This window comes from Prionailurus viverrinus, chromosome F2, assembly GCF_022837055.1.
Source record: "Prionailurus viverrinus isolate Anna chromosome F2, UM_Priviv_1.0, whole genome shotgun sequence".
In the NCBI taxonomy this organism is placed as follows: domain Eukaryota; kingdom Metazoa; phylum Chordata; class Mammalia; order Carnivora; family Felidae; genus Prionailurus; species Prionailurus viverrinus.
In genome coordinates this window covers 76,847,311-76,874,932 of record NC_062578.1, presented here as the reverse complement: position 1 = coordinate 76,874,932, position 27,622 = coordinate 76,847,311, and the positions used below count along the sequence as shown (strand labels likewise).

Below are 27,622 nucleotides of genomic sequence, written 5' to 3'. Positions count from 1 at the left end.
ATGGATGGGATGGTCCTCCACTAATCCTTTAATCCATCCTATTTAACAGTCAGTTGCTAGCACGAACAATCTTGTTATATTGGTAACCGCCAAGGCTGAGCACCACGTCCCTCTTCAGAAATCTCTTCGCTTTTCAATTTGCCATACATGCTTTTCATCTCTCTGTAATCACATTTTCCTTGATCTTAAACTTCAAATAATCCAAGGGGTAACCGCTCTCCTGGAGAAGCACAAGCCTCCACCAGAGTTGGGTAACAGATGGTCCGTAACCATATTGTCTTTCCAAAATTCAAAAATTCTGAACCTCAGACTCTTAGCCCCAAGGATTTTTAGATAATTACAGTGATGACAGCTGATGATAGCATTTACAATGTGCCAGGAACTGTTCAAAGTGCTTTCCGTATACTTAAACTCGTCAACTCTAGAAGAGTCCTATAAGGTAGTTACTGTTAGCATCACCCGCGTTTTACGGACAAGGAACCTGAGCGTAGGTTAGGTCAGGTGGCCTCAGCTGCACTGTTGGCCGACACAGAGCTGTGACTCATATCCAGGAGCTAGCTCTCCATCCTCATGAACCAAGTCTTGACTCAGCCTTCCTTAAGGCACTGTTTTATCGGTGTTACTTCGGCCAAGGTGATACGTATAGGTTTTTTCCCACATCTAAAATGTCGTATCTCCTTCCCTGAACTCTGCCAGGAGCTGCTTATTCGCGTTAAAGTGCTGGTAAGCATACTTCCACTGTCAGACACTCACCGAAAAATAAGTTCAGACACTTACTGTGCAAATATGGAGTCAAAGGTTATGGACACTTGAGGTTCTTGATGAACACTTGTAAATTACTTTCCAAAAGGAACATGTCCCTCCGTGGTGACAAATAGAAGGGCAAATACAATCTGTACTATGTCTGAATTATTTCAGCCTCTCAAGTTGTGAGTCCGGTAAATGAGGTTTGACTAGATTCTGAGAAATTCAAGCGCCCTGACGTTCTCTATTATAAATCATTCTTCACAAGTAACTTCAAGCTCTGACCTCACGTCTGTGCCTCCAAACATTTTAGGACTCCAATCATCCAAATTAAATGATGCCTTCAATACTTTTCCGTCTCACAAATGGGCAATCAAAACGGCATGCATAATTTTATTCAGATTATTTGTTGGGATTTTACCGACTGGAGTCTTCCTCGGAAAAAGGCTGTACAAGTTTCTAGATGCGGGAACCGAGCACTCCTAACAGCAGCCGGTGCACGGCAGACAGTACAGAAGAACGCTCCGACTGTCTGTGCTCACAGGCCACCTCTAGCTAGCACTTACTCTCCAGGAGCCTCAGGGAAGTTCCACGGCCTCCGTGCCGCAATTTCCTCATTTCTGTACAATGGGATGGTAACAGGGCCCTACCGCCACCAGGCTGCGAAATGCACAATGTGTGGCGGCCAGTACGTGCCACGTGAGCGAGTTTACCGAACCTCTGCTCTGTACATCACGCCTGCCGTCCCAGCCAATCACCATCTTACGAGTCAAATACTGTCTTCGTTTGACGGATGAGAGAAGAAGACTGAACAAGTGACCGGGCCCAAACCACGCAGCAAGGGAAGTGATGGATGGAGCCGGGATTCGAATCCTGGTTAGCTTTGAATGGGGGTGTTATAGCCCCCCCATCCCCCCGTCTTTGAGACTAAATCATGCCACAATTTAACTAAATCATAGAGGATCTGTTAGGGAAAGTCTCCTACAAATCCACAAAAATACATTTTAAGGATGTGTGGGACAAGGCGGAAGGAAACACAGGGGAAGCCCGCGAGGAGATCGCAATTTTATAGCGAAGGTGTAAAGCTGGGGTTTGCTCACCAGCACGCCAACTTTTTGGAAACCCTGTCACATAGCCTACATTTCAGCAGCGACGCTCCTGGCCTGTGCGCGGGCTCGCAGCATCTGTCGCGGCTCTGAATGGCTGATCATAAGCACCGTTTCAGCCTTCTCAACGCTATTAAGCAGATGGCAGCGCGAAATCCAAATGATGTAGTACATCTCCCCGGTGGACTTTGTTTCCACATACCGCCATCATTTCGCAATTCCTCAGCCATAAATCTCGTGTATTCTCAAGAACACGAAAGAGTGCACGGACACTGGCAGTTGATTTACCACCACTAGCCTGCGTCCGCCCCTCGCCTATGTTTCCACGCGCTTGTAAAGATCGCCGTGAAGATGCCACGTGGAGCGGAGGGGAGGACAGGACTTGGGTATTCTCCACACTTACAGGGCCAGGTTTTGCCACTTGTTGCCTTCAAGTTAAGCAAAAGAACACGGGCTCGAGCTTTAAGAGAGCTGCGTAGGAGGCCTGACTTGTCAACTAGGTGACTTTGGTCAAGTTCACATTCCCTGAGCGTCAGTCTCCTTCTTTGTAAAAGTAAAGCCTGACACTCCTCTGGAGGTTCTTGGGGATAAAACGAAACGGCGGGCACAAGAACAAAAACGAAACGGTGGGCTGGTACCGTAACAAATGCTTCCAAAGTATTTAATGGATACTTGATGTCTTCAATGTGTGCCAAATTAATGAATCTGGAAGATTTCCCTATTTTCTTTTTTGTTAATTCTAAGGAATTTCCTGTTGAAGCTATAAAACCTGGCTTGCTTTTAGTACAAAGTATCGAGAGTTCAGTAACTCAGAGGGAGACCTAAACACCGCCCTCGGACTCACTGGCCACCCTTCCCATGGCAGCAGTGGCGCTCCTTAGCTGGCCATTCATTACCCAGGGAAACAAATACTGACTGTGGTGTCGGCCACCCTGCGGCACCTCCGGACCTGTGGCAGGACGTCCGCCATCATGGGCACCACCCACCCACCTAGTGACCTAACATTACTTTCTATACAGACTTTGTTTCCGCTTTAATGTATCGTAATCGAATTACAGCAACATTCATAAAATCATGTGCCTGACATGACATGCTGATTATTTTCCCAGTAACTTTAAAATCATCAGACCTTTGGGGCGCCTGGGTGGCGCAGTCGGTTAAGCGTCCGACTTCAGCCGGGTCACGATCTCGCCTTCCGTGAGTTCGAGCCCCGCGTCAGGCTCTGGGCTGATGGTTCGGAGCCTGGAGCCTATTTCCGATTCTGTGTCTCCCTCTCTCTCTCTGCCCCTCCCCCGTTCATGCTCTGTCTCTCTCTGTCCCAAAAATAAATAAAAACGTTGAAAAAAAATTTTAAAAATAAAAAAAATAACAAATAAAATAAAATCATCAGACCTTTATCTAAAAAAAAAGGTCTGGCTGTGTGCCACCTGCAAGCATGTTGTGAAACATTAGTGATACGTGTACTACTCTTGGGAGAACATTCCTGTAACGGAAAGAGAAAGGACTGAAATCAATAGTCACCAAGTGGGTAACTCAGGTCACTTATTAAGTCTTTCTCTGGGTCTCAGTTTTCTCAAGACTAAAATGGGGATTATCATATCCACCTTCTAAGGTTAAAGTGAACACAGAGGAGAAAGACCTCACACTCACACGGATGTGCCTTAGTGAAACCGATATTGTGCAGTGTGTGCCTTTGTGCTACTTTGTGATCACAGGAGGGATCAAATATTCCTTTGCGAATTTACAATTACGAGACACACCAACTACAACACTGTGATAGTTTTTAAAGCTCTTGACTGGGGCGCCTGGGTGGCGCAGTCGGTTGAGCGTCCGACTTCAGCCGGGTCACGATCTCGCGGTCCGTGAGTTCGAGCCCCGCGTCGGGCTCTGGGCTGATGGCTTGGAGCCTGGAGCCTGTTTCCGATTCTGTGTCTCCCCCTCTCTCTGCCCCTCGCCCGTTCATGCTCTGTCTCTCTCTGTCCCAAAAATAAATAAACGTTGAAAAAAAAAAATTTTAAAGCTCTTGACCTATTTTGGCCTCGCCAAGTCACCGTTTTGTGTGTGACAGCACCTGGCATCTACTCTCCCGGCAAACTCACCGAGTCTAACGCAGTGTTACCAGCTACGGTCACCGCGCTGTGCAACGGCAAGTGTCAGCAGGATTATAAATAAAACATCCGCTGAAGAACTAATCCCATCTAATTGAGCACGAAACGGATATATTTACAAAGGGTTTCCAAGAGTCAAAACTAGCACTTCTGTGAAGACTCCAGTCCTGCCAGAGCAGGGGCAGGCAGGTCCCCGAGGGCTGAGGCCATTTAACACCTGCTCTTTTTTATTCACCAGAGCTATTCGGGAGGTGTGTCCAAAATCAATCAATAACTAGTTCTGAACCAGCGTGTATTAGAACAATTCCAATATCATAAAGAACGGTTCCCATTTCTCTTCACAGTAACTGTCTTGACAGCTTGGTACTCATTAAATGTGTGGAGTTAGATAAACAATGCTTTGTTTTACACCACAACATCAGCACTACCAAGGTCATTACAAAAATCAATGGGGAAATGTAGCTGAACTACACCGAATTTTCTCTCACTCTGCAGGGAGTCTCATTTGTACTCTAATTTTAATACAAGGTATTTGAAAATTGGGAGAAAAAAAATCCTCACTTGTAAAACCTCCTGAGAGAAACCGGTATTTGTGCAACAAAACAGCGTCCTAAAATGATTCCAGCTCATGAAGTTTAAACGTCATTACTGAAAGGGACCCCTTCCCACAGCAGGTAATAATACCCAATGGCCAGCCACAGAGGCCTGCTGTTTTGCTCTGTTGTGTTTTCAAGTGGGTTACGGCTGCTCAGTTTGCTAATCCGTTTACAGTAAATACCGACACTGGCCATGCCCTCCGCAAGGTCCCTCTCTTCTCACTCTCCCTGTAAATCATTTACTCACACACACCCTTTCCGGATTTGCTGGTGCCTTCCCTGCGTGAAATGAGAAGCAGAGTGATTTCGAACTGGGGAAGGAGAGCGGGCGTTTACTCAGCTCAACGGTGCTAACTGCCTCCCACACTGCCCCAACTGCCTGGCACGCCGACTGCCCTGGGTGCCTCCCGTAAGTTATTGTGTTTGACATGCCTCCCTCTCCATGGTTCCCAGAGACTGTGGGCTCTCCTGACTCATGCGACTTTCAGGCTGGCCGTCTAAAGAAGCAGCAAAGTTGCACACGTGACAAACGGAGGCTGAGAGAGGTCAAACATCTTGCCCAAAGCCACATAACCAGCAAATATCAACGTGGGGTCTAAATACAGGTAGACCAGTCTCTTAACCACCGTGGCCCGGATCTCCAGAAGTCTTCCGTATCACATCCGTATCAGGAGAACCATTTTTGATCTCGTAACTGTGACCGTTTACATGCACGTGTAGCACGTGTGCCACAGTATTAAGAAGTTATGTTTCCACGCGACACAAAACATCAGAAGTTTACGAGGATGACCACGTGTTGGCCCTCTCTGTACCTGGTGTGCTGGTTTGCTTACCCCAGGGGTGCGCGCCCTCATCCAGAGACACCACGCTGTGCTGTCTCGCCAGAGACAGAGCAAGCCGCGGTCTTACTTAAGGCTGCATTATCTACGAGAAATCTGTAGTTTAAAGTTCGCTAGTAGCCACGTTAAAAAGAACAAGAGCGGCGCCCAGCTGGCTCGGGAGGTCAAGGGCCATCTCACAGCTCGTGAGTTCAAGCCCTGCGTCGAGCTCTGTGCTCACAGCGTGGAGCCTGTTCGGTATTCTCTCTCTCTCCCTCTCACCCTGTCCCTCCCCCACCTACCACTCTTTCTTTCCAATTAATAAACATTTTAAAAAAGCTTTAAAAAAAGCTTTCTTAAAAAGAAACAGGTAAAATTAATTTCAGCAAGGTGTTTATTTCATCGTCTATCCCCTATGAAGTCTTCGGACGCTGCCGCGTGGCCTACACGCCCAGCACACCCACCGCACCAGCCACACTGCAAGCACTCGGCGGGCACGTGTGTGAGCTGCCACGGTGGACAGTGCGGTCGAACCTGTGCTTGTGCTCTTTCTTCCACACCATGCGTCAAAGAACGTCTTCAGAACAGCTCTGCGATCTAAAAGGGGACCAACCAAGTAAAGAATTCGGCAGTAACACTGAACTATACGCACACGTGAGAGGACTACTGAAGTCCGAAGTCGATTTTACAGGACCTGAAGTGGCAAAGTCCAGGACTTTCAGACCACGGATCAAGTGTTCTGGGGCATTCTCTGTTAGTGAACACTAAGGCTGTGTGCTCCTTGAGAGGGGCGGCGGTGAATGCTATCTGCCGAAAGGAACTAACGTAAAATCGGAAAAATAAGGCCCCTAATTCCATCAGTCCGGTCCCACAATAATACGCAGCAGAAATGAAATTCTAGGTTCGAGAGAGGTAGTCCACGTCTGATAAGGCAATGCTTCCTGATCAGATGGGAGGCCTAATTCTTAGGGGATTCAAAAGCATCACAAAGTATTAGATTTTTGAAGACTGTTTATGGGCCATACTAATTGGAATTAATTCCAGCCACTGAGATCAAAGCAGACTGGAAAGGCAATGCAACAAAGTACAAAGAGAACGCTTTGGGGCCAAGGTGGGTTTGTACCACTGCTCAGCCTTTCGAGTGTGGATGATGAGCCATTTAACCTCTCTGAACCTGTATGCAAGGGAAAGGCATGTTTAGACTTGAATTTTGCACTATTTCGGGGCACGCTGAGAGGGGACAGAGAATTGATGTGAAGCCCACGAAACAGTACCAGGCACAGAGTAAACACTCAAGTCGCTGAAGAGGACGGTGGTAGCGATTTCCTTTTCTTTTTAAGTTTATTTATTTACTTTGAGAAAGGGGGCAGGGGCAGAGAGAGGGAGAGAAAAAGAATCGGTGGTGATTTCCTTGTTAGTACTCACTTTTTGGTCCTGGGGATGATTTGAACGTTTGGTATCCTAACTGGTTTATACCAGATTTCTAATTCTGAGACATTCAGTGTTGTGCTTAAACCAAGTGTTACAGTATGTGCATACGATGGGCTGGACTGTGCCCCCACCCCAAATCGTATGTTGAAGCCCCACCCCCCAGCACCTCAGAATGGGAGCATATTTGGAGATGGGGCCCTTAAAGAGGTGATTAAATTAAAATGAGGCTGTGCGTGGGTCCTCATCCAATCTGACTGGTGCCATCGGAAGAGAGGAAACGTGGACATGCACAGAGACCAGAGATGCACGTGCACAGAGAAAGACCCCGTGAGGACACAGCAAGAAGGCGGCCATGTGCAAGTCAAGGGAAGAAGCCTCAGGAAAGACCAAATCCCCCAAGACCTTGACCTTGGGCTTCTAGCCTCTGTAACTGTGGGAAAATAAAATTCTATTGCCTCAGTCACCTAGACTGTGGTTATTTTGTTACGGTAACTCTAGCAAACTAATACAGTGCATAAAACCATCTTGTCAACCTCCATCGTATAGCTGCTTAGTTTCCAGGAGTTTCCAGTAGACCAGCTGCTTAGTCACACCCAGTAAGGCTGTGGGGGGGGGGGGTGGGACACGGCTGTGGGGGGGGACAGCTGTTGGGGGGGCACATGGCGTGAGGGGACACGTGTAGGCAGGACCCAGGTTCAAAGTCTGCTCCTCTGCCGGTAAGCTGCGTGATCTCAGGTAAGTTGTCTAATTCTGATAAATCACAGTTTCCTTCTTCTTTGAAAGGACTGACGTTTATGTCACAGGTCATGAGGATTAGACGAACACTCAGAACACCTAACCAAGAGTGGCTTCTCAATTTGTCAACGTGTGCCACCCTCACACAATCCTCCGTCCTCCTCCAGGTATGATGAGTTGCAACACTGCAAAGATCACTTCAAAGACGGCAGACGGGGGGTTGTCAGGCAAGATGCCTCTTTCAGTGAGTCTTCCCTGACATTTAAAGGCCTCATGATGCACCAGCCTCTTAATTGGTCCCTGCCTCGAGGCTTTCCCACCTGTCAGTCCAGCCCCTCCATGGCCGTGGAATGACTCTCTGAATCCAAGTCGAAACTCACCGCGCCTCGCGTCTAACTCTCTGGGGCTCCGGGCCACCTGCTGCCCGTGGCACCGAGTCTCAGCACGCGCAGGGGGCAGAGTGCGGCCGCTCCTCCCCCCACCTCCCTGCCGCGCCTCACACCTTCTAGCTCTGCCCACGAACTGGAGTTGCAGATGGCACGTGCTGCCCCCACCGGGCCCCGCTCTTCCAGCTCGGTGAAATGCCCTTCCCTGTCTGTACCCTGGTGAGTCCTACTCACCCTTCCCTTTCTCAGTGAAAGGTCCTCAGGGTTCTCAACCAGACTTTAGCGCTGCCTTCTTCGGGAAATCCCGAAGCGTTCCTCAGACCTCTCATAACGATCACCGTACTACATTACTCTTAAGTATTTTTTTTTTTTCCTTCTGGCCTGGGAGCTTTTCAAAGGGTCTTTGCCTCCATAATCTTTGTATCCCAAGCATCGAGCATCCCCGACGCACACGGACATTCAACAAATTTTGGCTACATAAATGACCAAAGGGATGAACACTCGTGATCCATCATATTAACAATGCTGTCACTCTAACATTAAGACTCCGAGCTCCCTAGGTCAAGGCTCACGTTCCGGATTGCTCCTTTACTTCTCTGAGCCCTCAGTTCGCCACTTGTAAAACAGATACGTCAGCTCCTGCTGTAACCATTCAGACTCAACGAGACACAAGTAAGTAAGAGGTTTACACTCCACAGGGGATTTCTGGCAAATGGCTTCATCTTGTGCTCTGTGCTCCTTTTCTTCATCTATACAGTGAGAACGGTGCCCCATACTTGATACAGTTGCCGGGACACTTAAATGAGATACTATGTGACCTTGTGGCTAGCATCTACCAGTGCCGGTCCCCCAGGCTGCGCCAACACCCTCAAGGATACCAGCACGATGCACAGGTTTCCACTCACAGAGACCAAGACCAAGTTGAGAGTCCAAGACTGAAGGGTCTCAACCGTTACAAGTTATAGGAGAAAAAAAATGTGACCTGAGCCTGAAAGGAAAAAGAATTTTATATCCTTGTCAACCTGGGTACCAGAGCTCACGAGTAACAGCAGCTGCCTGTTCAAAGTTGCCTGGTGCCACGTGAGTTCAGAAGTGGTTTATACTTCATCAAAACAACCACGCAATTTGTATTTTTTTATGTTTCATAAAGCCGCTATTTTGTTTTGTACATGTGTCTATCATTGTCCCCCACTTAGAATTTTAAACATAAAGCAAGAGGTTTCTAGGCATTTAGGAAAACATCCTGAACAGAATAAACACTGATTTCATATATCAATGAACATCAAGGTATATTATCACAAGAGGTAACTATAAAGCTCTGTTTTGCCTCTGATAACACTTACTTATTTCTGGGTAAATACTTCTTTAGAAAATGAAGCGGAGCTAACTCATTATTCACAAATATGAATTTGAAGTTGTTAGAAAACAGGATCACTGCTGCTGAGAAACAGAAACCTTCTCGGAATGCCAAGCTAAACTTCTGGGGCTTTCCTCCTCAGGCACTGACAATGCAGGGTATTTCCACACTGTTCATGTGATTTGGGGGCACTTGAAGAGCCACAGACTTTGAAGACATTGTTTTTCCTTAGAATACACTGAACACTGAGTTAAAACTTTAGAGTAAATAAAACTTCAATTTTTATTTTTCAAGCTTCCTTGCTTTAACACTACAATAAGTTCTGGAGGGGTGATGCATGCTAGTTGCTAAGACGGAGAGGGCCTCTCCAATTAAAACAAACAAGAAACAAAGCAAGCCAAGTCAAATTACCCTCATTGTCTGATCCCCATCCGGTTCCCAGAGTGCATAAACGTGGAAGGGCACAAGTGTCTGTTAACAGGGTCCAGTCAGAGATGGTCTCTTACCTTTGGGCAGGGGTGCTATAGCTGTTATCATAGGAATCATAACTCTGTTCGTCATAAGCAGTGCCATAACCATCATCATAGTCCTACAATAAAACAGGAGAAGTATAAAAAAGTTCAGAAAAGTTTCTGGACAAAAAGAACCACTCTGCTTTTAGTGACTCTTTATTAATTCAGCTAACATTTAACTCCACATCTAATTATAGTGTAAAGAAAAATATTAAGAGTGACATCAGTGAAAATGACAAGAACTTCCAAAAATTCTCTCTGTAAAAGCAAAAAGAAACTGGCAAAAATTGTTAGAATCAACAGTTTCAAAACTCTGGAAATTAACAAAAGGTTTGCAGAGATCTAAGGAGCATTTATTTTTAAAAATTTGGCTGAACCTTGGTAGGAGCAGTGAGCTCTGTGATGTTTTAATGAGCCCTATTCCCACCCTTCACTCCCTGCTCTGCAGGAGCCTTGAAAACCCACAGCCTTGACCACAGTGGACTCCAGCAGGCTGAGGGCCACTGCAGGAGGAGAACAGGGCGGGGCTCTTTCAACCTCATTCCCTGAGGACTGCATTTGACCTGGCTTGGACTCATCCAGTGCAAAAAGCCTTTTCCTTGAGGGTATTTAAGGAAAATAAATAGAGGCAATTACATAAGATTTCAGCTACTTGAGGTGGTTGGAGCAAACAACAGTCTAATCAAAAGCCACCTAGAAAAGGGCCAGGATGAGATATCCATTCTCCCTTTGAAAAGCTCTGACATACTCCTGGGAATCTAGAAGGCTACATAGCTGCACAGTGCCATGTACAGGCCCAGGAAAGACCTGGGAGGACCCTAGGCTCTCTCCTCAGGATGACCCTGCGGTTCTCACAAGAAGGAAAGGCAAGCTCAAGGAAAGAGTTAGTTGTAAACCAACTGGCTGAGTTTTAAAGACCTGTTGTTCCAACCTGCTTGGTACTCAGTCTCCAGGCATTCGATAAAATCGCCGTCCGATCATTAGCTGACCACTAAGGTAACAGATAGGAAACACTTCAGTGATAACACATAATAAATATAAACTTTACAAAATGAGTTTGGAAAAGTCACTAAATAAAAACAGGAAAACAGAAAATACTGGGAGGAAGGAGAATTTGATTTCCATAGCTGACACACTAAACGTCCAGTCTTAGTAAAAAAGATTAGGTGATATGAAAAGGAACACAAAAGTATGGTTCATGCAACGAGAAAAAAGTAATCACCAGAAATGGTCCCTGAGGAAGACGAGACACTGGACTTACTAGACAAAGACTTTAAATCAGTTATTTTAAATATAGTTTAAAAACTAAAGGATACTCTGTGTCTACAGAACTAAAGGATAATAACAATGCCTCACTAAATATAGATATAAAAATAATAAAGAATCCAAAGTAATTCTTGAGTGGTAAAGTATAACTGGAAGGGAAAATTCACCAGAGAGGTTCAACATAAGATATAAGCATGCAGAAGACAGAGTAAGTAAACCTGAAGATAGATCAATTGAGATTATCCATTCTGAGGAAGAAGATACAAAAGGATAAGGAAAAGTGAACAGGGTCCCAGAGACCTGTGAACCACCATCAACAGGAACATATGCATAATGAGATACCCAGAAGGAGAGGAAAATAAGAAGCAAAAAGATTACAAAGAGAAATAATGGCTAAACACTTGCCAAATTTGATGAAAAACCTTAATCTACACAACCAAGAAGCTCAAAACACTGAAAGTAAGGTAAGCTCAAAGAGACCCACACCTAGAAACATCATCAAAATGTTGAAAGACAAAGACAAAGAGAAGATCTTAAAGCAGCAAGACAGAAGCCGCTCATCATGTGAAAGAGAGTATCAATAATATCAAAAGCTGATTTCTCAAGAAAAACCATGGAGGCCAGAAGACAATGGGATTCCACTTTTCAAGTACTAGAAGCAAGAGACTGTCAACTAAGAATTCTATAACCAGCAGAACTATCCTTCAAAGATGGAAAGATCTGGGGCTCCTGGGTGGCTCAGTTGGTTAAGCGTTCAACTTCAGCTCAGGTCACGATCTCACGGTTCGTGAGTTGGAGCCCCGCATCGGACTCTGTGCTGACAACTCAGAGCCTGGAGCCTGCTTTGGATTCTGTGTCTCCCTCTCTCTCTGCCCCTCCCTCTCTCTCTCTCAAAAATAAATAAAATGTTAAAAAAATTTTTTTAAATGGAAAAATTAATATATTCTAGGGTAAGCAAAAACAGAATTCAACAGCAGACATGTTCTACACAAAAGAGTAAAAGAAGTCTTTAATGTAAAGTGAAAAGTCATTAGATAGTAACTTGAGTCCACATGAAAAAATAAGTAACACTGATACAGATAGCTACTTAGGGAAATACAAAACTATAGATGTGTTTTTGTAGTAACTTTTTTTTCTCCTATTTGATTTAAAAACCAACTGAATGAAGAACTAATTATAATTGTGTTGATGGACACACGATGTATGGAAGCTGCAATCTTCATGACAGTGACAATACAAAGGTGGGCAGGTGAGGACGGAGCTAAAGAGAAGCAAAGTTTTTGTGTCCTGTTAAAATTAAGTTGGTATAATTCTGAGAAATACTGATATAAATTAGAAAATAAATTGTAATCTGCAGGGCAGGCTAAGAAAATAATTTAAAAAAAACACAAAAAGTAGAAAAAGAAATGGTAATGGGGTTAAAGTGATACAATAAACAAATACCTAACAACAAAAGGGGAGAGTAAGGTACCAAAAAGACATAAGACATAGGGTAAAACAAAAAAGCAAACTGAGAGATGTAAATCCTACCTTATCAGTAATTACACTAAATGTAAATGGATTAAACTAAGTAGAATAAATTAGAAGGCAGAAAATGGCATTCTGCTTAAAAAGAAAGATCCAACCATATGCTGTCTACGAGAGACACACTTTAGATTCAAAGATAAAAATAAATTGAAAAGGAGGAAAGAAGATATACCAAACCGTGGAAATATGAATCAAAAGAGAACTACCGTAGCTGCACTAATATCAGACAAAACAGACTTTAAGACAAAAACTGTTACCAGAGAAAAAGGACATTTACTTATAATGATAAAAGAGTCAAGTCTATCAAGATGATAATTCAAAAAATGTATGCAAATATATACACACATAAATAATAATAGAGCTCAAAGTACATGAAGTAAAAAATGACAGAATTACCAGGAGAAATAGACAATTTAACCATAATAATTGGGAACTTCAATATCACACTCTCCATAATAAAAATAATGCCTGAGAAAAGGATCAAAGAAGAAATAGAAGAATTGAACAATACAAATCAATTATACCTAACAGACAATTATAGAACTAACATACATCTATAGAACACTCTACCCGGTAAGGGTAAAATGCACATTCTTTTTCATTACATAGGGAACATTCCAGAGGATAGACCCTACATTTCCCCAATTCAAAATTTACTACAAAGCTAAGTAATCACAACAGTGAGGTACTGGTAGAGACAAAGATCAACAGAATGAGACTGAGAGCACAGAAATAAAACCCTCACATCTATGGTCAATTCATTTCCAACAGGGTGCCAAGACAACTGAATGGTGAATAGTACAGTCTTTTCAGTATATGGTGTGAGAACAAATGGATATCCACATGCAAATGAATGAAGCTGGACTGTTACCTCACACCATATACAAAAATTAATGCAAAATGCAACATGCATCTAAGTATACAAGATAAAACTACAAAACTCTTAGAAGAAAACATAGATGTAGATCTTTGTGATTTTGGATCAGTCATTAGTTTCTTAGATATGCCAGCAAAAGCACAAACAACCAAAGAAAATATAGATAATAGATACCTAATAGATAATATAGATATATCTTAAAGAAAATATAGACCATCAAAATTAAAAACTTATGCATCAAAGGATGCTAGCAAGAAAATGAAAAGACTATCCATGGGACAGGAGAAAAATATCTCCAAATCACATATCTGATTATGGTCTAATATTCAGAATATAAAAAGAGCTCTTACAACTCAACAATAAAAAGAAAACCCAGCAAGAGCAAAAGCCATCTTCCTTAGTTCTATGGAGACAGACTTCAAACTGAGGACATTCTGCAGATAAAATAACAAGCACACAATGGTTATTTTAAAAGCACTGTGGAATTCAAAAAGGTCTAGAGAAATGGTCATTTTGTAAGATAAAATTGGATATATTACAATGACATCTATGTCCATGAACGTGTGAATCCTACCCTAAAACTGATTACTAAGTTTCTGGTGTTAGTCAATTACATAATGACTTTGGACTTCATTGGTATTTATTTAATATTTAAATGAGCCTGAAAATAACATCTAAGTATTTTGGAACATCAGTATTATCAATGCTAATCAATTTAACGATCACCACCGGATCTGTGGAAGCAGAGAAATGTGGCCAAGGGGTAAGAGAAAGGACCTGGAGTTAGATGGGCTTCCATAATTTACTATCGATGATTTTACTCAGGCTCATTCACATCTCAGAATCTGTTTCTTTACCTGTCACCTGTGAATCCCTTAAGTATTTTGAAAGGATGAGAAATTATATATACACATATATGTACATATTCCAGCAAAATGCCTGACCTATATTAAGAACTTTATGAAGGATAGCATATAATTAACTATTTTACTAAAGCATTACTCATGGAGACCTCTGTCCTGTATTTCTAAAATTATACAACAGAGGAAGAACACCAGAAGCCACTGTATGAGAGGGTATGAGCCAAATAATTGATTTTAAAGTGATTACCTTAGTTATTCTCTCTTCATAAGCATCTATTAAATACTAAACCTCAATTTACTTGGCTTAGGAAAACATAAATATCTAAATAGGAAGTTATATTATAATGTGTTCCATCTTGTAACATGAGTATCAATACTAAGAGATCGTACTGTCTTTGCAGGAATAAGGCATATACATTTTCTACATGATCACGTAATTTTTTAATATTTTTTCACAAAGGAGGAACTTAATATTTGTTGAACAGCTATGTGTCCGGTACTTCTCACAGAAGATAGAACAGAATATTCTACAGGGGCAGAGGAAGAATAAAAGTGAAGGACAGTTAGCACACAATATACAAACCATCGTGTTCCCCATAGTACCTAAAGGCGGATTAGTAATTTGGTGATCTTCCAAAGACCAATGCAAGAAGGAGAAAGCTATCAGACAAGATACGGACAAAACAAAAACAAAATTGATATGATTTTAATAATGAGGTAAGTCGTATGAGGCAGGTATTACTGATAATTCTGGTGAATTAATCAATTAAAAGAAGCCGGTGTTCCTAATGGAAAGAGTAAGATTTTTAATTTTTTTAACGTTTGTTTACTTTTGACAGAAAGAGACAGAGTGTGAGCGGGACAGGGGCAGAGAGAGAGGGAGACACAGAATCGGAAGCAGGCCCCAGGCTCTGAGCTGGCAGCACAGAGCCTGCTGCGGGGCTTGACCTCACTAGCGGTGAGATCATGACCCGAGCTCAAGTCAGACGCTTAACCAACTGAGCCACCCACGCGCCCCAGGAGTATTATTGTTAAATTAAAAACCCAAACCTCCACTTGGCGCCTACCCTGTTCCTGGCACTCTGTCAGCACCATGAACTGAAAAGGAGCGCCACTGTCTAGTGAGTACTCTGGCATGAGGTGGCGCGAGAGAGGGGACAGGCCACTAAAGAGATACCGATAATGCAACATGTCAAATGCCGTGGCCAAGGTGAGGTGGCGCTGGGCACTGAGGTGGCACAGAACTGCCCAGCAGGGAGCGGGAAAGGACAGGGAAAACTGTCAGAAATGCCAACGCCAGCATTTAGTTTCAAAAGCAGGGAAAAGCAAAAGTCCTGGAAACAGGCACAAAAAATAAGAATTCGGCAGAATGGACAGCAGGTGCAGAACAGTGGAGGTACAGACACCTGAGAACCTTTCTCGTCTAGGAAAGCCAACGGCTTCTTGTGGGTACACTGCAGGATGCAGTGGAAGAATGGAGAACAAGGAAACAGAGAATCCCATGAAGCGGTTAGTGAATGGCCCAGTCACGGCGCGTGGGTTGGGGTTCTGAGTGACATGATCCACCTTATGGTTTAGAACTCGTTCTCGGGTACCGGGATGGGGGAATGGAACGGCAAGGGTGGATCTGGAGGGCTTGTTACCTAGGTCACTGCACTGGGCAGTTTGGCAATGTGGAGCTCACGGTTTCGTCAGTAATTTGGTCGTAGCTTGGGAAGAATATGGCTTCGCCAAGTTAGGAATTCTACTTCTAAGCTTATTTAAAGAATCGAGATTGTAAGTGACTGGAACTTTCTTCAAAAACGAAAACGTGAAGTGCTATACTACACTTTTAGCCTTACAGACTCATTCCTTGTTCAATTATTCCATCAGATATTACAATGCTAGAAATTTATTTGAATTTTCAAATGGTTTAGGTCATTGAATTAATTGACTTTCATGTTTTTACACTGAAGATTTTAAAAGATTAAATATGCAGTCCTCACATGATTTCTTTCATGATGATTTCACAGGTGGATTTGGCCAGAGGGACGCACTTCCGCTCTCTGTTCAATGGACAACACTTGAAAGCTGTGGGAAGTGTGAAGGAGAATGTGACAGGAGAGGAGGAGGAAAAGCTGAGTGTAGGTGCAAATACATTCGGAAGTTTCTAGGAGGGGGTAGAGGGGATTCTTGGGGATCATCTGCCACCTTGCTGCAGGCAACAGATGAAGTCACTGGCAGACAACAATTGGGGGGCTTAATCGGAAAAGACACCATGTTGGTTGCCATATGAGGAAAGGCAGGGCGGGGGGATGGGTAAGAGTCCCTTAACATTAGGCTTCTTTGTCTGAGGACTGATCTGGGGGTTAGCAGCCCCCCCTTTTTTTCTGAATGCTCTTACTGTTTCCAACTACTTGTTGCTTGTTTTCTTAGTCATATCGTTTGAATATTAAGAAATTCCTCTTGGGGGGGGGGGGGGCCAAGATGGCAGAATAGCATGGAAGCTTTTTGTGTGTCTCGCGTCCATGAAATACAGCCAGACCAACACTAAACCATCCCACACACCTGGAAGAAGTTCCTCTTTAGATTTTTCTGAGGCCAAGGCAGGAATTTTAAAAAACAGTGAATGCGTTGTCCGTTACAAGTTAACATGCGATCGGGTAGAACCATAAATCTAGTATAGAGGGGATACGCGGATTTAGTTCAACCACCCAGCTAACCTCAGACTCTACAAAGCCTGCCAGGACCTGGGAGGGGGAACTCACTAGGTCCCTGGGGGCAGCGCTCAGACATGTCAAACAACTGTCTTTACACCTGAAATCTCTGTGTAATTTCTCACATGTGTATATTTTCTCCTAGAGAACACTGGCCCTCGTGACATGGCCCCAGGCAACACGTTGTCCTCATTTTCTGCCATGTGTCCTGAGCCCAAGGGCAATAATTACGACCGGTTTGTGTGCTGCTCCCTACAAGTCTGTGACCACCCATCTCTGAAGAAATTCCTCACGGTGAGGCTCAAAGGACTCTCCTCTCCTACTGTATCTTCTCAGTCCCATGAAACCAGCGTCTGTCACACCCGTGTGACACCCAGGTCGGATCGGACACACACACCTCCGCTGAGTGTGTGGCGATGACTGGCTCCTGGCCTCCCCCGCTGTTGTGAACACGGATTGTGTCTTGCTTATTCTTTCACACAGGGTGGGGGCAGGGCCTGGAGCGCAGGAAGGATAGCTCGATAAATCAATGCTCATTCGATTGCTGGACGGAGTGCCTGCAGAGGAAAAAGCGTGCCAGACCCACCCCCACCCGGTCCCGTCTCCTGCCCGAGCGTGCCTTCACCTATGCCCTCCCAGGGCCACTCCTCCGCGACCCCACGCGAAGACAGCGGGCGTTTATGAACTTGTTTATGCTAAGAACCTAATGCATTTGCTCTGGGAGAAGCTTAAGAGAGCTCCCGGACATCATTAAAATGCAAGCACAGATGTTTCATCTCCTTCGCTGCACTTTTCAAACAGGGCTCTGGACCTGCAAATGGGCAGCACAGGAGACACCGCCCTAATGAGATGCTAACAAACCGCTGGTCTGCACGAGGCTCTGAAGGCACCTTCACCTGGACAGAGCCCGTGCCTCTCGCCTTCCCATCCCACCGACCATTCTGCCTGGCAGGAAACCTTTATCTCCTCAGCCTCCCTCATATGTACCCCCCCCCCACCCCTGACTCTATTCCTAAGGTAACTAACTGCGTTAGAATCATCCAGAAGTTCTCAGCTGGACTAGTACAATATTCTAACTCATCTGCCTGGAAGAGCTTCCTTATCTAAACCCTAAACCTTCCTCCAGAATTATCCACCAAAATGCTCATCTGAGTGTGCTGCTTCCCTGCATACAAATCTCCAATTTCCACCCCTCCTGTTCCTACAAAATAAGGAACAAATTCCTAAGCCTCTCACCGTCTTGCCTCAGCAACTTACCCGAGACAGCACAGGACGAGCTTCCACAGCTCCCTGAGGACCCAGAAGAAGCCTTGCCGTTTCATGCTGCAAATTCTATGTACCTGCGGTTCTTTCTGACATCCCCCTTTTAGGCTTTCCAACAGAAGACATCAGGCTGAAATTTCACCCCTCTGTGCTTCCATGATCACTGATAGCTTGCTTACACGAGGGACCTCGAATTACCCCTCTGCCTCCCTTCTTCCCTAGGAGTCTGCGAGGTCCTTAAGGGTACGGCCAAGGCCTTGCTCGTTCCCTTGTATTGTCAACGTCTGGCACATAGGAGGCTTACAGTGACCGTATTGAATGAACGAATGAATGACAACAAAAATTAACTACAGGCCAAGTGGCAGGAAATAGAGCTTCTTTAGGATAAACGCAAATAAGAGAGACAGCGTAGGATAAAATGCAATACTGATTAAAATATGATGGATTTTGACGAGACCTCACCTGAATTCTTCTGCCAAACATTACCCACCACTCTTGCATTCCCTATCCTCAGAGAAAAAATTCCCTTTCAAAACCCTGTGTTCTATTTCTGAAAGTCAGAACAACATTATTCAAAACAGCAAACTTGGACAAGAGGTAAATGTATATCAATATAAATTCTTGCCTCAATAAAGAAAACCTACTTACTCAATAAGCTATGCCTCTGAGTTTTTTATCTTTGATGATGAAGATGTCTACGTGGAGTTTAACTGACCGGGTGACCTGGACATTTGGTAGACGCCAGAGCTACGGGAGGAGAAACATGTTCTCCCACAGGTAGAAATTCTTCGTTTGCGTACCCGACCTATAAAACTCCAACTGACACATGGCCAAATACCAAAGAAATCTTGCTTTTGAAAAGAAGAGATTTTCCAGGATAAAGGAAACGGCATGGCCTATTTTTAATTCTATTTCTGTCACAAGCAAAATCAAGCATAACATTTAAGCTGGGAAAAACCATTTTAAACAGAAGAATTCACAAAAGACAGTGATTTTAAAAGTAATGTTTTGGTTTTGAGCCCTTTTAAAAGAAAACAATTACCCTATATAACACCTCACTCCAATTAGGGTGATATCTGGTCATTTCCAAATGCAGAAAGTTTTCATTCATAATACAGTACTAAAGCTTATTAAAATCTATAGTCTTATAATGATTGAGTTTATTAAACAAACATTAAGCTAAAAACAGTCTTTTGAGAACTGCATTTTCCCTGCGTTCTGAGTACTAATATTCTTGTCAAGTATCACCAATGACCACGAACATAGCACCAAAACAGGTTATCATTAAGGACAAAAATCACAGTATTAATTACAATTCTATGTAAGAATCTTTTCCATAATCATTTATTTATTTTTTTTTTAAATTTTTTTTTTCAACGTTTATTTATTTTTGGGACAGAGAGAGCCAGAGCATGAACGGGGGAGGGGCAGAGAGAGAGGGAGACACAGAATCGGAAACAGGCTCCAGGCTCTGAGCCATCAGCACAGAGCCTGACGCGGGGCTCAAACTTCCGGACCGCGAGATCGTGACCTGGCTGAAGTCGGACGCTTAACCGACTGTGCCACCCAGGTGCCCCTTTTCCATAATCATTTAAATAAAACACCATTAACTCAACAATCCAATCACGTCCTTAGGTGTTCGTTTATGGCTATGAGGAAAATACTATGCCGCTTCTACTGGAATCTTACAAATTCTCCCTATCGGTCTTTGGAGTCTGATGCCTGTATTCAAGTTCCAGCTCTGTCTCTTACCAGCTGTGTGGCTTTGGGAAAATCACCTATCCTCCTCAACCTCAATTTTATAATTTGCCAAATGGCATCATAATCCATGTTCTGGCTATTCCTGATGGTTGTGGATAGATTAACCAAAAAGCACATATGAAAGCTGGTTGGCACAGGGCCTGCCCAATAAAGGCAGTTTTATTTAAAGATCTATCCCTTTTAACAGTTTCAAGCTATTAGGCCAGAGAAACATCAGCGCTCTCCAGGTATTTGTCTCTTGTAGAATGTGATAAATTCTTAAAACTTTGTCTACAACTGCAGCGTGTGCATATGCGTTCAGCAAATGCTTGTAGGAGCTGCGTGGTTCTGGACGGAGAAGGGGCTCCCCGCGATCTGCGGCGCTTCTAGCCATACTTGAACGCAGCCTGTGAAAACACAGCCAGGTCAGCGACTCTCAGCAAGACTCTCCAGCTCTCAGGCCACCGAACCGAGACGGAATCATGTTCGTTCGGAATTGACAAGGTACTCGAAAATACAATAAAGGAAAATAAGATAACAAAGAGGTTAACCCAGAAATTCCACAAACAAGTGAAGGCTGTATATCGAAAATTAAAGAAAACGAAAAATCCCATGAAGCTGGAAGAAAGGGGAATTACTATATTTTATTAACGCCACACCACACACATCATGCTGAAGATTTTCATGTCAATTTGTCCGCTCTCCCGGGACGGGGGGGGGGGGGGGGCGTTTGTTGAATGCCTACTGTGTGCCAGGCACTGCTGTAAGCATTGGGGATACAGTACTGAACAAACAAAACAAAGTCTCTGTCCCCCTCGGGCCTCCATTCCCAGGGGGAAGCAGACAAACAAAACCAGCCATGACAAGGACAGTTAGCACAGTGAGAGGTGGGGGAGGCTTGAGACCTGGGGGCAGCTGGAGGGGCTGTGGGCAAGGACTCAGCAGGGACTGAGGAGGACACGGGAAGGAAGTGAGAAGCTGTTTAAGCAGATGTGTTTGAAGGGGGAGAGCGATATTTCAGGCGGAATGAAAAACAAGCACAAAGGTCCTGAGGTAGAGACAGCAAGGTGGAGAGAGTCGGAGGGAGGACGGTCGCCAGGTCACCTGGGGCCCGTGTGGCTTGAAGCAAAGGAGGTGCCGCCAGAGGCTTCTGGGCCTCGGGAGAGTTTCCGTGGCGACCAAGGTCTGTCTTTCTGCTCCACTGACCTGACTTCCACACAGTATTTCTTCCTTCATCTGCGTCTAATTTGCTGAAAACCATTTACTTAGTTCTTTCCTGCATTTTACAGCTTTAGAGTATCTCTTGTCTGTATTTTCCAGTTGTCTGCTTCAACAACCAATCTTACCTTTTAACTCCTTGATTTTAAAGAACAGAGTTACTTTAAAATTTGTATCTGCTATCTGAATCTACTTTCTCTCTCTCTTGTTTTTTTCCTTAGCTTTTTATTTTGGTGGCTTCAATTTGTAATTATATATGAAAAGTTACAGAAATAATTTATCAAAGCCTATACTACGCATTTCTCCAGAGATAATTTATATTTGCTTTGGGTGGGAGGACAGGATAATTAGCGATTCCGGCTTAACCTTAACCCACAAGGGACTGGGACGATCAGAAAGCGTCCCGTGGGAGTGCTTTTCTGAGCTCCAAGGCAAAGCTTAGGGCTCACCAACCCTCTGCATCCAAATCCGGGGGGCCTAAACTCCAGTTTTTTTTTAGCCTTCCCAAACCCCAGTTCAGTTCAGCTTCTCGGCCACCTCTTAGGGAACTGGCAGAAGCCATCACAGGCCCTCTCAACCAGGGTCTCCCAGAGAATGGAGCCCGGTGCCCTAAGGCGTCTGCTGTGTGTAAGTGACCCCACTTCCCTCCTGTGTATCTGGAATGCCAGCACTTCCGGGCCATCAATTTCTCTGTTCCGAGACTCAGATGAGGAACCCCAGTCGAGAAAGGCTGCCTCACGGGCAAAACCAGTCAGAAGTGCTGAGCTGGCTGCTTTGCCTTTCATTTTCGTCAAGAGGTTGGCCAGTATTTTTTGTTTGTGCTGTGTCTGCTTTTACACACCTTCAAAGATGTTTTCTGTTTCCTGCTTTTGTTTCACCTTTCCTGGCCATTCTTAGCAAGAGGGTCTGGGGTGGATTCGCACCAATACTCAGGATTTATTTGATTATGACCCCCCCCAGCCCCCCACCCCCCCCACCCCCTGAAATGTAGTCTTCCTGAGAACAGGGCACCCGCCCTCTTTTCCTACGATGTCCTGCAGTGCCTGCAGGAGGAAACAGTCAATAGATGCTTTCTGAACGAATGGATAAGTGAATGAATAATCGACAGTTACGGATCTATTCACGTACTCTTCTCAGTGAGAAGATGGCCCCTGTGTGAGCGACAACTGGCCAGGAGAGAGGCATCAGGTGACTCTAGGGTCACCGTGAAGAAGAAAGGACCCCCCGGTCCACAGAAAGGCACACTTAACGCACAATGCACGGCTTCCCCACAATGAAAATATAAGCCCCATACTATCAGAGGTGTATAACGTCAGCACTAAGATTTCTCCTTGCTTAGATTTCTGGGAAATCCTCAAATTATCACCTGGCCTAATAGCAGGTATGTTTCCAAGAGGAGCTACTGTTCTGTTATACACAAGAGTATCTGCTCTGTCTACCATAGCATTCCTCATACACAAACTGGTCATATTTTAAAAACCTTTTATTCAAGCATGAAAACAAGGCATCAAAAGCTACAAACCCTAAGCGTGCAGCTCAGTGAATTGTCACCAAGTAACCACACCCATGTAACCGGCACCAGGATCAAGGACCGGAACATCAACATCCCCCCAGACACACCCCCTGCACACGTCCTCAGTCACAACAGCGTCTCCCCCCACAGGAACCACCGTCCTGGATTCCAACACCAGCCCTGGGGTCTGCCTGCCGTTGAGCTTTATAGAAACAGAACCAGACTCACTACTACCTTGCGCCATGTTTCTCTCACCCACCGTTACGTGTGCGACGTGTCCACGCTGCCGGACGTGGCCACAGTTGGTTCCGTTTCGCTGCTTGAAAATTCTGGTCTGTTTCATCACACCACCCCGTGCTCACCCACCCTTGTGTGGGTGGGTATTTCGCTTCTTTCTAGTTTTTGCCTGCGCGGCTCTTTCACGCGTCCTGTGGCGCATCTCTGCACGCACCTCTGTTGAGCGGCTCCCGGGAGCAGCGTCGCTGGGTCTTAAGGAAGCGTGTGTTCGGTTCTAACGGGGGGTGCCGAATATTTTTCCGAAGTCGTTGTATCAATTTACCTTCCTACAGTGGCAGATGAGAATTCCCACCGCACCCCATTCTCGTTAGCACTTGTGATTATCTTTTTAGTTATTCTGGACGGTGTGAAGAGTACCGAATCTTGTGTTTATCATATGCAGCAATCCCCACCTATCCAAGGTTTCCCTCTCCGTGGCCATGGTTTCCTACGTCCACTACAGTCCGGAAGCAGCTCGTCCACCTCGTGACCCGTCGTCACGTCAACAGCAAGCTCGCGCTGCGTCCCAACACCTGTCTCATGCCCCTTGCTCTACTCCACCTCCTGGCGCAGGCCTTTCATCGTCTCCTGTCCTCACAGGAAGAAGGCCGAGGACGGCGCAGTAAGATATTTTGAGAGAAAGACCACATTCACATACTTTTATTACAGCGCACTGCAATAACTGTTTATCTTATTATAGTTATTGGTGTTCATCTCTTACTGTGCCTAATTCCTACATCAAACCTAATCATGGATACATATGTATGGAAAAAAAACATAGGAACCGTATCGTTTAATACCATCTGAGGTCTCAGGCATCCCCTGGGGGTCTTGGAACATAACCCCCAGAGATAAAGAGCAACTACTTTATTAATGTCCGGGGCACATTTAGCAAGGGTCTGCCCTGAAAGACAGAGCTACTTGGTCAGCTGAAGAATTACATTTCTGAGCGAACAACAAAATTACTCACATACCACTTTTTATGTACCAGGCACCACTTGAAATACTTTCCATATGTTAATTTGTCTAATCTTCAATAACAGCCCCATGTGAGAAGCACTGACGTTCCCATTTAGGAATCAGGGACTGAGGCACAGAGCAGAGAAGCGACTCACCCAAAATTACACAGCAATTGAAGACACAGCAAAGATCTGAATCTATTCAGCTTGAGTCCTGCCTCTGTTTGTAGCTATGATGATACACATATCGCTTGTCCCTATAAACAGCAAGGGTCGGACCGTATATGTAATCAACTCGCCAGGATGGTGTCACACCATGAGGCCGTATCTGGATGGCCAGCTGGCTGTCCACTTGTGTAACCCAACCTGACAATGTGTTTTATTTTAAACTGCTTTAGCCCTGAAATATCTTTCAACATTCCATGTCCTGTTATGTACCTCACACTCTGTCAACAAACTGAATACAAACAAAGGTATAAAGATGATAATAAACCTCATCAATAACCCAGCACTGCCGCCCCTCTGCTGGCTGTCCCTGCACACACCGCCTCCCGTACGTGTATGGATGTGAACAGCACGTCCAGTCCTCGTGGAAATCCTTCTCGCTCTCCCTGCCTGAATGCTGTGAGCACCCGTCCCTGCTTGGTTTGCCGTCTCCTCTAGAAAATCTTTCCACATTCCATCAAGCACATCGTATCCCTTCACTGGTCCTCTTGAAATATTCTGTATGTAAGTCAATTATAGGTGTCATATCCTATGATCTTTTTTTTCCCCCCTGTATCAAGCAAGCAAATATTGATTACTTACTACATGCTGGGCCCTGTGGATAAAAAGGCATGCACCTATCATCCATAACTTAAAATGTAATGGGAGTAATTATATGAATAAAAGAGTGATCACATTGCTCTAAGAAAAGTATTTTAAATAGGGTGTACACACAGGGATCCACAGGGTGTATCCACAGAAAACCACCACCTGAAACAGGTAGGGGATTATGGGAAGATTCAAAGTCAGGGGTGATAATGGTGTTCCTTCCTAGACCTTGATCTGCTTGATGGCAAGGAATGAGGTCAATGGATGCAGCTCAGTGAACGTTTATGCGTGAGGAAAACGATACAACCAAGACGGCAGGTTCTTGTAGGTGATCCCTGGTAAGAGAGGTCCATTCCAATGCTTCTAAAGTCCCCTCCCCGCCTCAGCCCTGATTCACCTGAGGGACAGGACACCTCTATCACAGTAGCACAGATACAACTGTCATCGCTCACTCACTCGGATGGGCGAGCCTAGTTACAGAGGCAAAATGTGCTCCCACGCCATTGTGACGCTGTCACTCCAGAGCCCAGGCTCTTACATAAAATACTTTTGGTTGTTTTGTTTAAAGTACAGAGAAAAAGGGAAAAAAAAAAAACCAAAAAAACAAAAAACCCCTCTAAATACATAAGTTTAAAATCTGAAATCACTTCCCAAACTTTTACGTTTCCAAAATAGGTCACTGTTTCAAGCAACTTAGGGAAGAGATCGGGTTGTGAAGTTCCTGATAGACATTTCAAGTAAATTGCATGTGGCTCTTATTCTTGCTTCTGGTAAAATGGATGTAAAAAATTATAGAACCTTCATCTTTTCATCTAAAATAAAAAGGTGTCCCTAGGCTTTTCAATTCACATTTAAAATGCATTTTCATAAATAACCTTTTCGCAATCTGTACTCTGTTTTAATTAAATTTCTCACTATGGAAAACAAGATAATTGAAACAATTTAGAGATTAGTTAACTGTCACAAAATTATGCCAGTCGTCACCGCATTGGGAAAATGTGCCATCATACAACCGTCTTCTGTAACTGAAGTCCCCAAACTAGTCATGTAATCAAAACTTCAGGTGAGCTCTCCAAAGAACGAGGGGTATGACTTCACGGAGTCTTTAAAACAAAATCTACCCTCAAGAATTACATGTACCTTTAAAAAATATACTGTATTTGATTTTCCCCAAAGGCCTTTACTGATGTGTCCGGTCACCAAAAATTTAGAAGAGTTGATTCTTCCAGCAGCCCTGTGCCGCCATGTTATGGAGGAAGACACCGACTATGGTAGTAGCAGGGTCTCTCTCTCTCTTTTTTTTAAATAATCTTTTTTAATGTTTATTTATTTTTGAGAGAGCAAGAGAGAGACAGAGCATGAGCGGGGGAGGGACAGAGAGAGAGGGAGACGCAGAATCCGAAGCAGGCTCCAGGCTCCGAGCTGTCTGCACAGATTCCGACGCGGGGCTCGAACCCCCAGACCTCGAGATCGTGACCTGAGCCGAAGTGGGAAGCTGGACCGACTGACCCACCCGGGCACCCCAGCCGCATTTCCCTTAAAGCAAGTTTCATCTTCCACAGCTCTAATGAGTCACGGTGCCAGAGAATGGGCAGAAAAGACATGTGTGCTTACAAAACCTGAGGTTTAGATTCCTGCTCCCATTCAAAACTGTCTCTGACTTTTTAAACCTGGATTAAGTTAACTATTGGCAGATGGTCTATGAGGAAGCACCCGACAGCAGCTGCAGTAAGACAGGATCGAGAAGCTCTACTCCTCATTTCAAGGCCTGTCTCCAGGACAGAGCACAGGCTCCCTGAGAGCCCTTGGTCTGCCGGGCCTCCCCTTGCCTCTCTCAAAGAGGCACTGCCGCATCACAGGGGCAATGCTGGACAATTCCACATTCTGTTCAGTCCACAGCTCAGCTGGATAATCCGAGCATATCAAGTGCCTGCGGAGAGCTTCCATATTCTGGTAAAGTTGTAGGACTTCATCTAGAGTGCCCTCCCACGTTTACCTTTAAAGGTGATCAAGCCATCAACTACGCCTCCAAGACTCAGAATGATTACACATGAGGACACTGGGATATCACCGAATGGCACATAGTTCCTATGAATAAATAGATGGCAGACACAGCCATAATTCACTGAGTTGGAAAATAATAGGATTAAAATTTCCAAGACAATTTGAGTTTATACATCTTGAATAGTGAGTATGCCTTTGGAAAAAGAAATCTCATTTTTTAAAACATTTTCCAAAACGTCCGTTCTAGAATTCAAAAGACTCAGAGCCACTCACTTTCACTTTTAGCTTCTCTCATTAAAATTTAGTTTGCTTTGTTTATTCTGTTGGTTTATTTCTTTTTAGTATCAAGATTTCTATTTTATGAAAATGTAATTCCTCCTTAGAAAAAGCTTCTCTAGGGTGACACTGGGAACCAAGTAAGTTTCAGAAAACAATCAATTACAGAATTCTGAAGTTGGAAAGAAGTCAGGCCAGTGTCTGACCTAACGTGCTCATTTGTTCGGTCAGGTACCCTCACCTGTACTTAGCAGTTACAGACACTAAAGCCCAAAGGATTAAACACTTTGCATAAGAAGGAAACAATGGTGATACTGATAAGAAGGGGGATAAGAAACCAAGTATGTATTGCACCTGTCAGAATAACATTCTCTTTATCAAACTGTATTCTTTCACATTAGTTCACTAAATGAGCCATGTTATGTTTGCTAAAATTGGCTTGAGATACTTAATTTTACTTCACTAAGTATGTGTAACAGTGCATGGGACACATGAAATGACACAATTAGTTGGCAGTAATAAAGGCCACCCTCTGCAT

The 27,622-nt window shown here is 44.3% G+C and overlaps 1 protein-coding gene across 3 annotated transcripts in view; it reads right to left on the bottom strand.

Moving 5' to 3' along the window:
* Positions 1 to 27,622, bottom strand: part of KHDRBS3 (KH RNA binding domain containing, signal transduction associated 3) — a 188,329-nt gene that overhangs the window by 31,169 nt on the left and 129,538 nt on the right. For all 3 annotated transcript variants that reach the window (XR_007148572.1, XM_047842388.1, XM_047842389.1), the window contains exon 7: positions 9,788 to 9,870. Coding sequence is in view for 2 of the 3 variants with exons in the window: in XM_047842388.1 (XP_047698344.1) it covers positions 9,788 to 9,870 (83 nt within the window). In the remaining variant the exon portion in view is untranslated. The remainder of the gene's footprint in view (positions 1 to 9,787; positions 9,871 to 27,622) is intronic.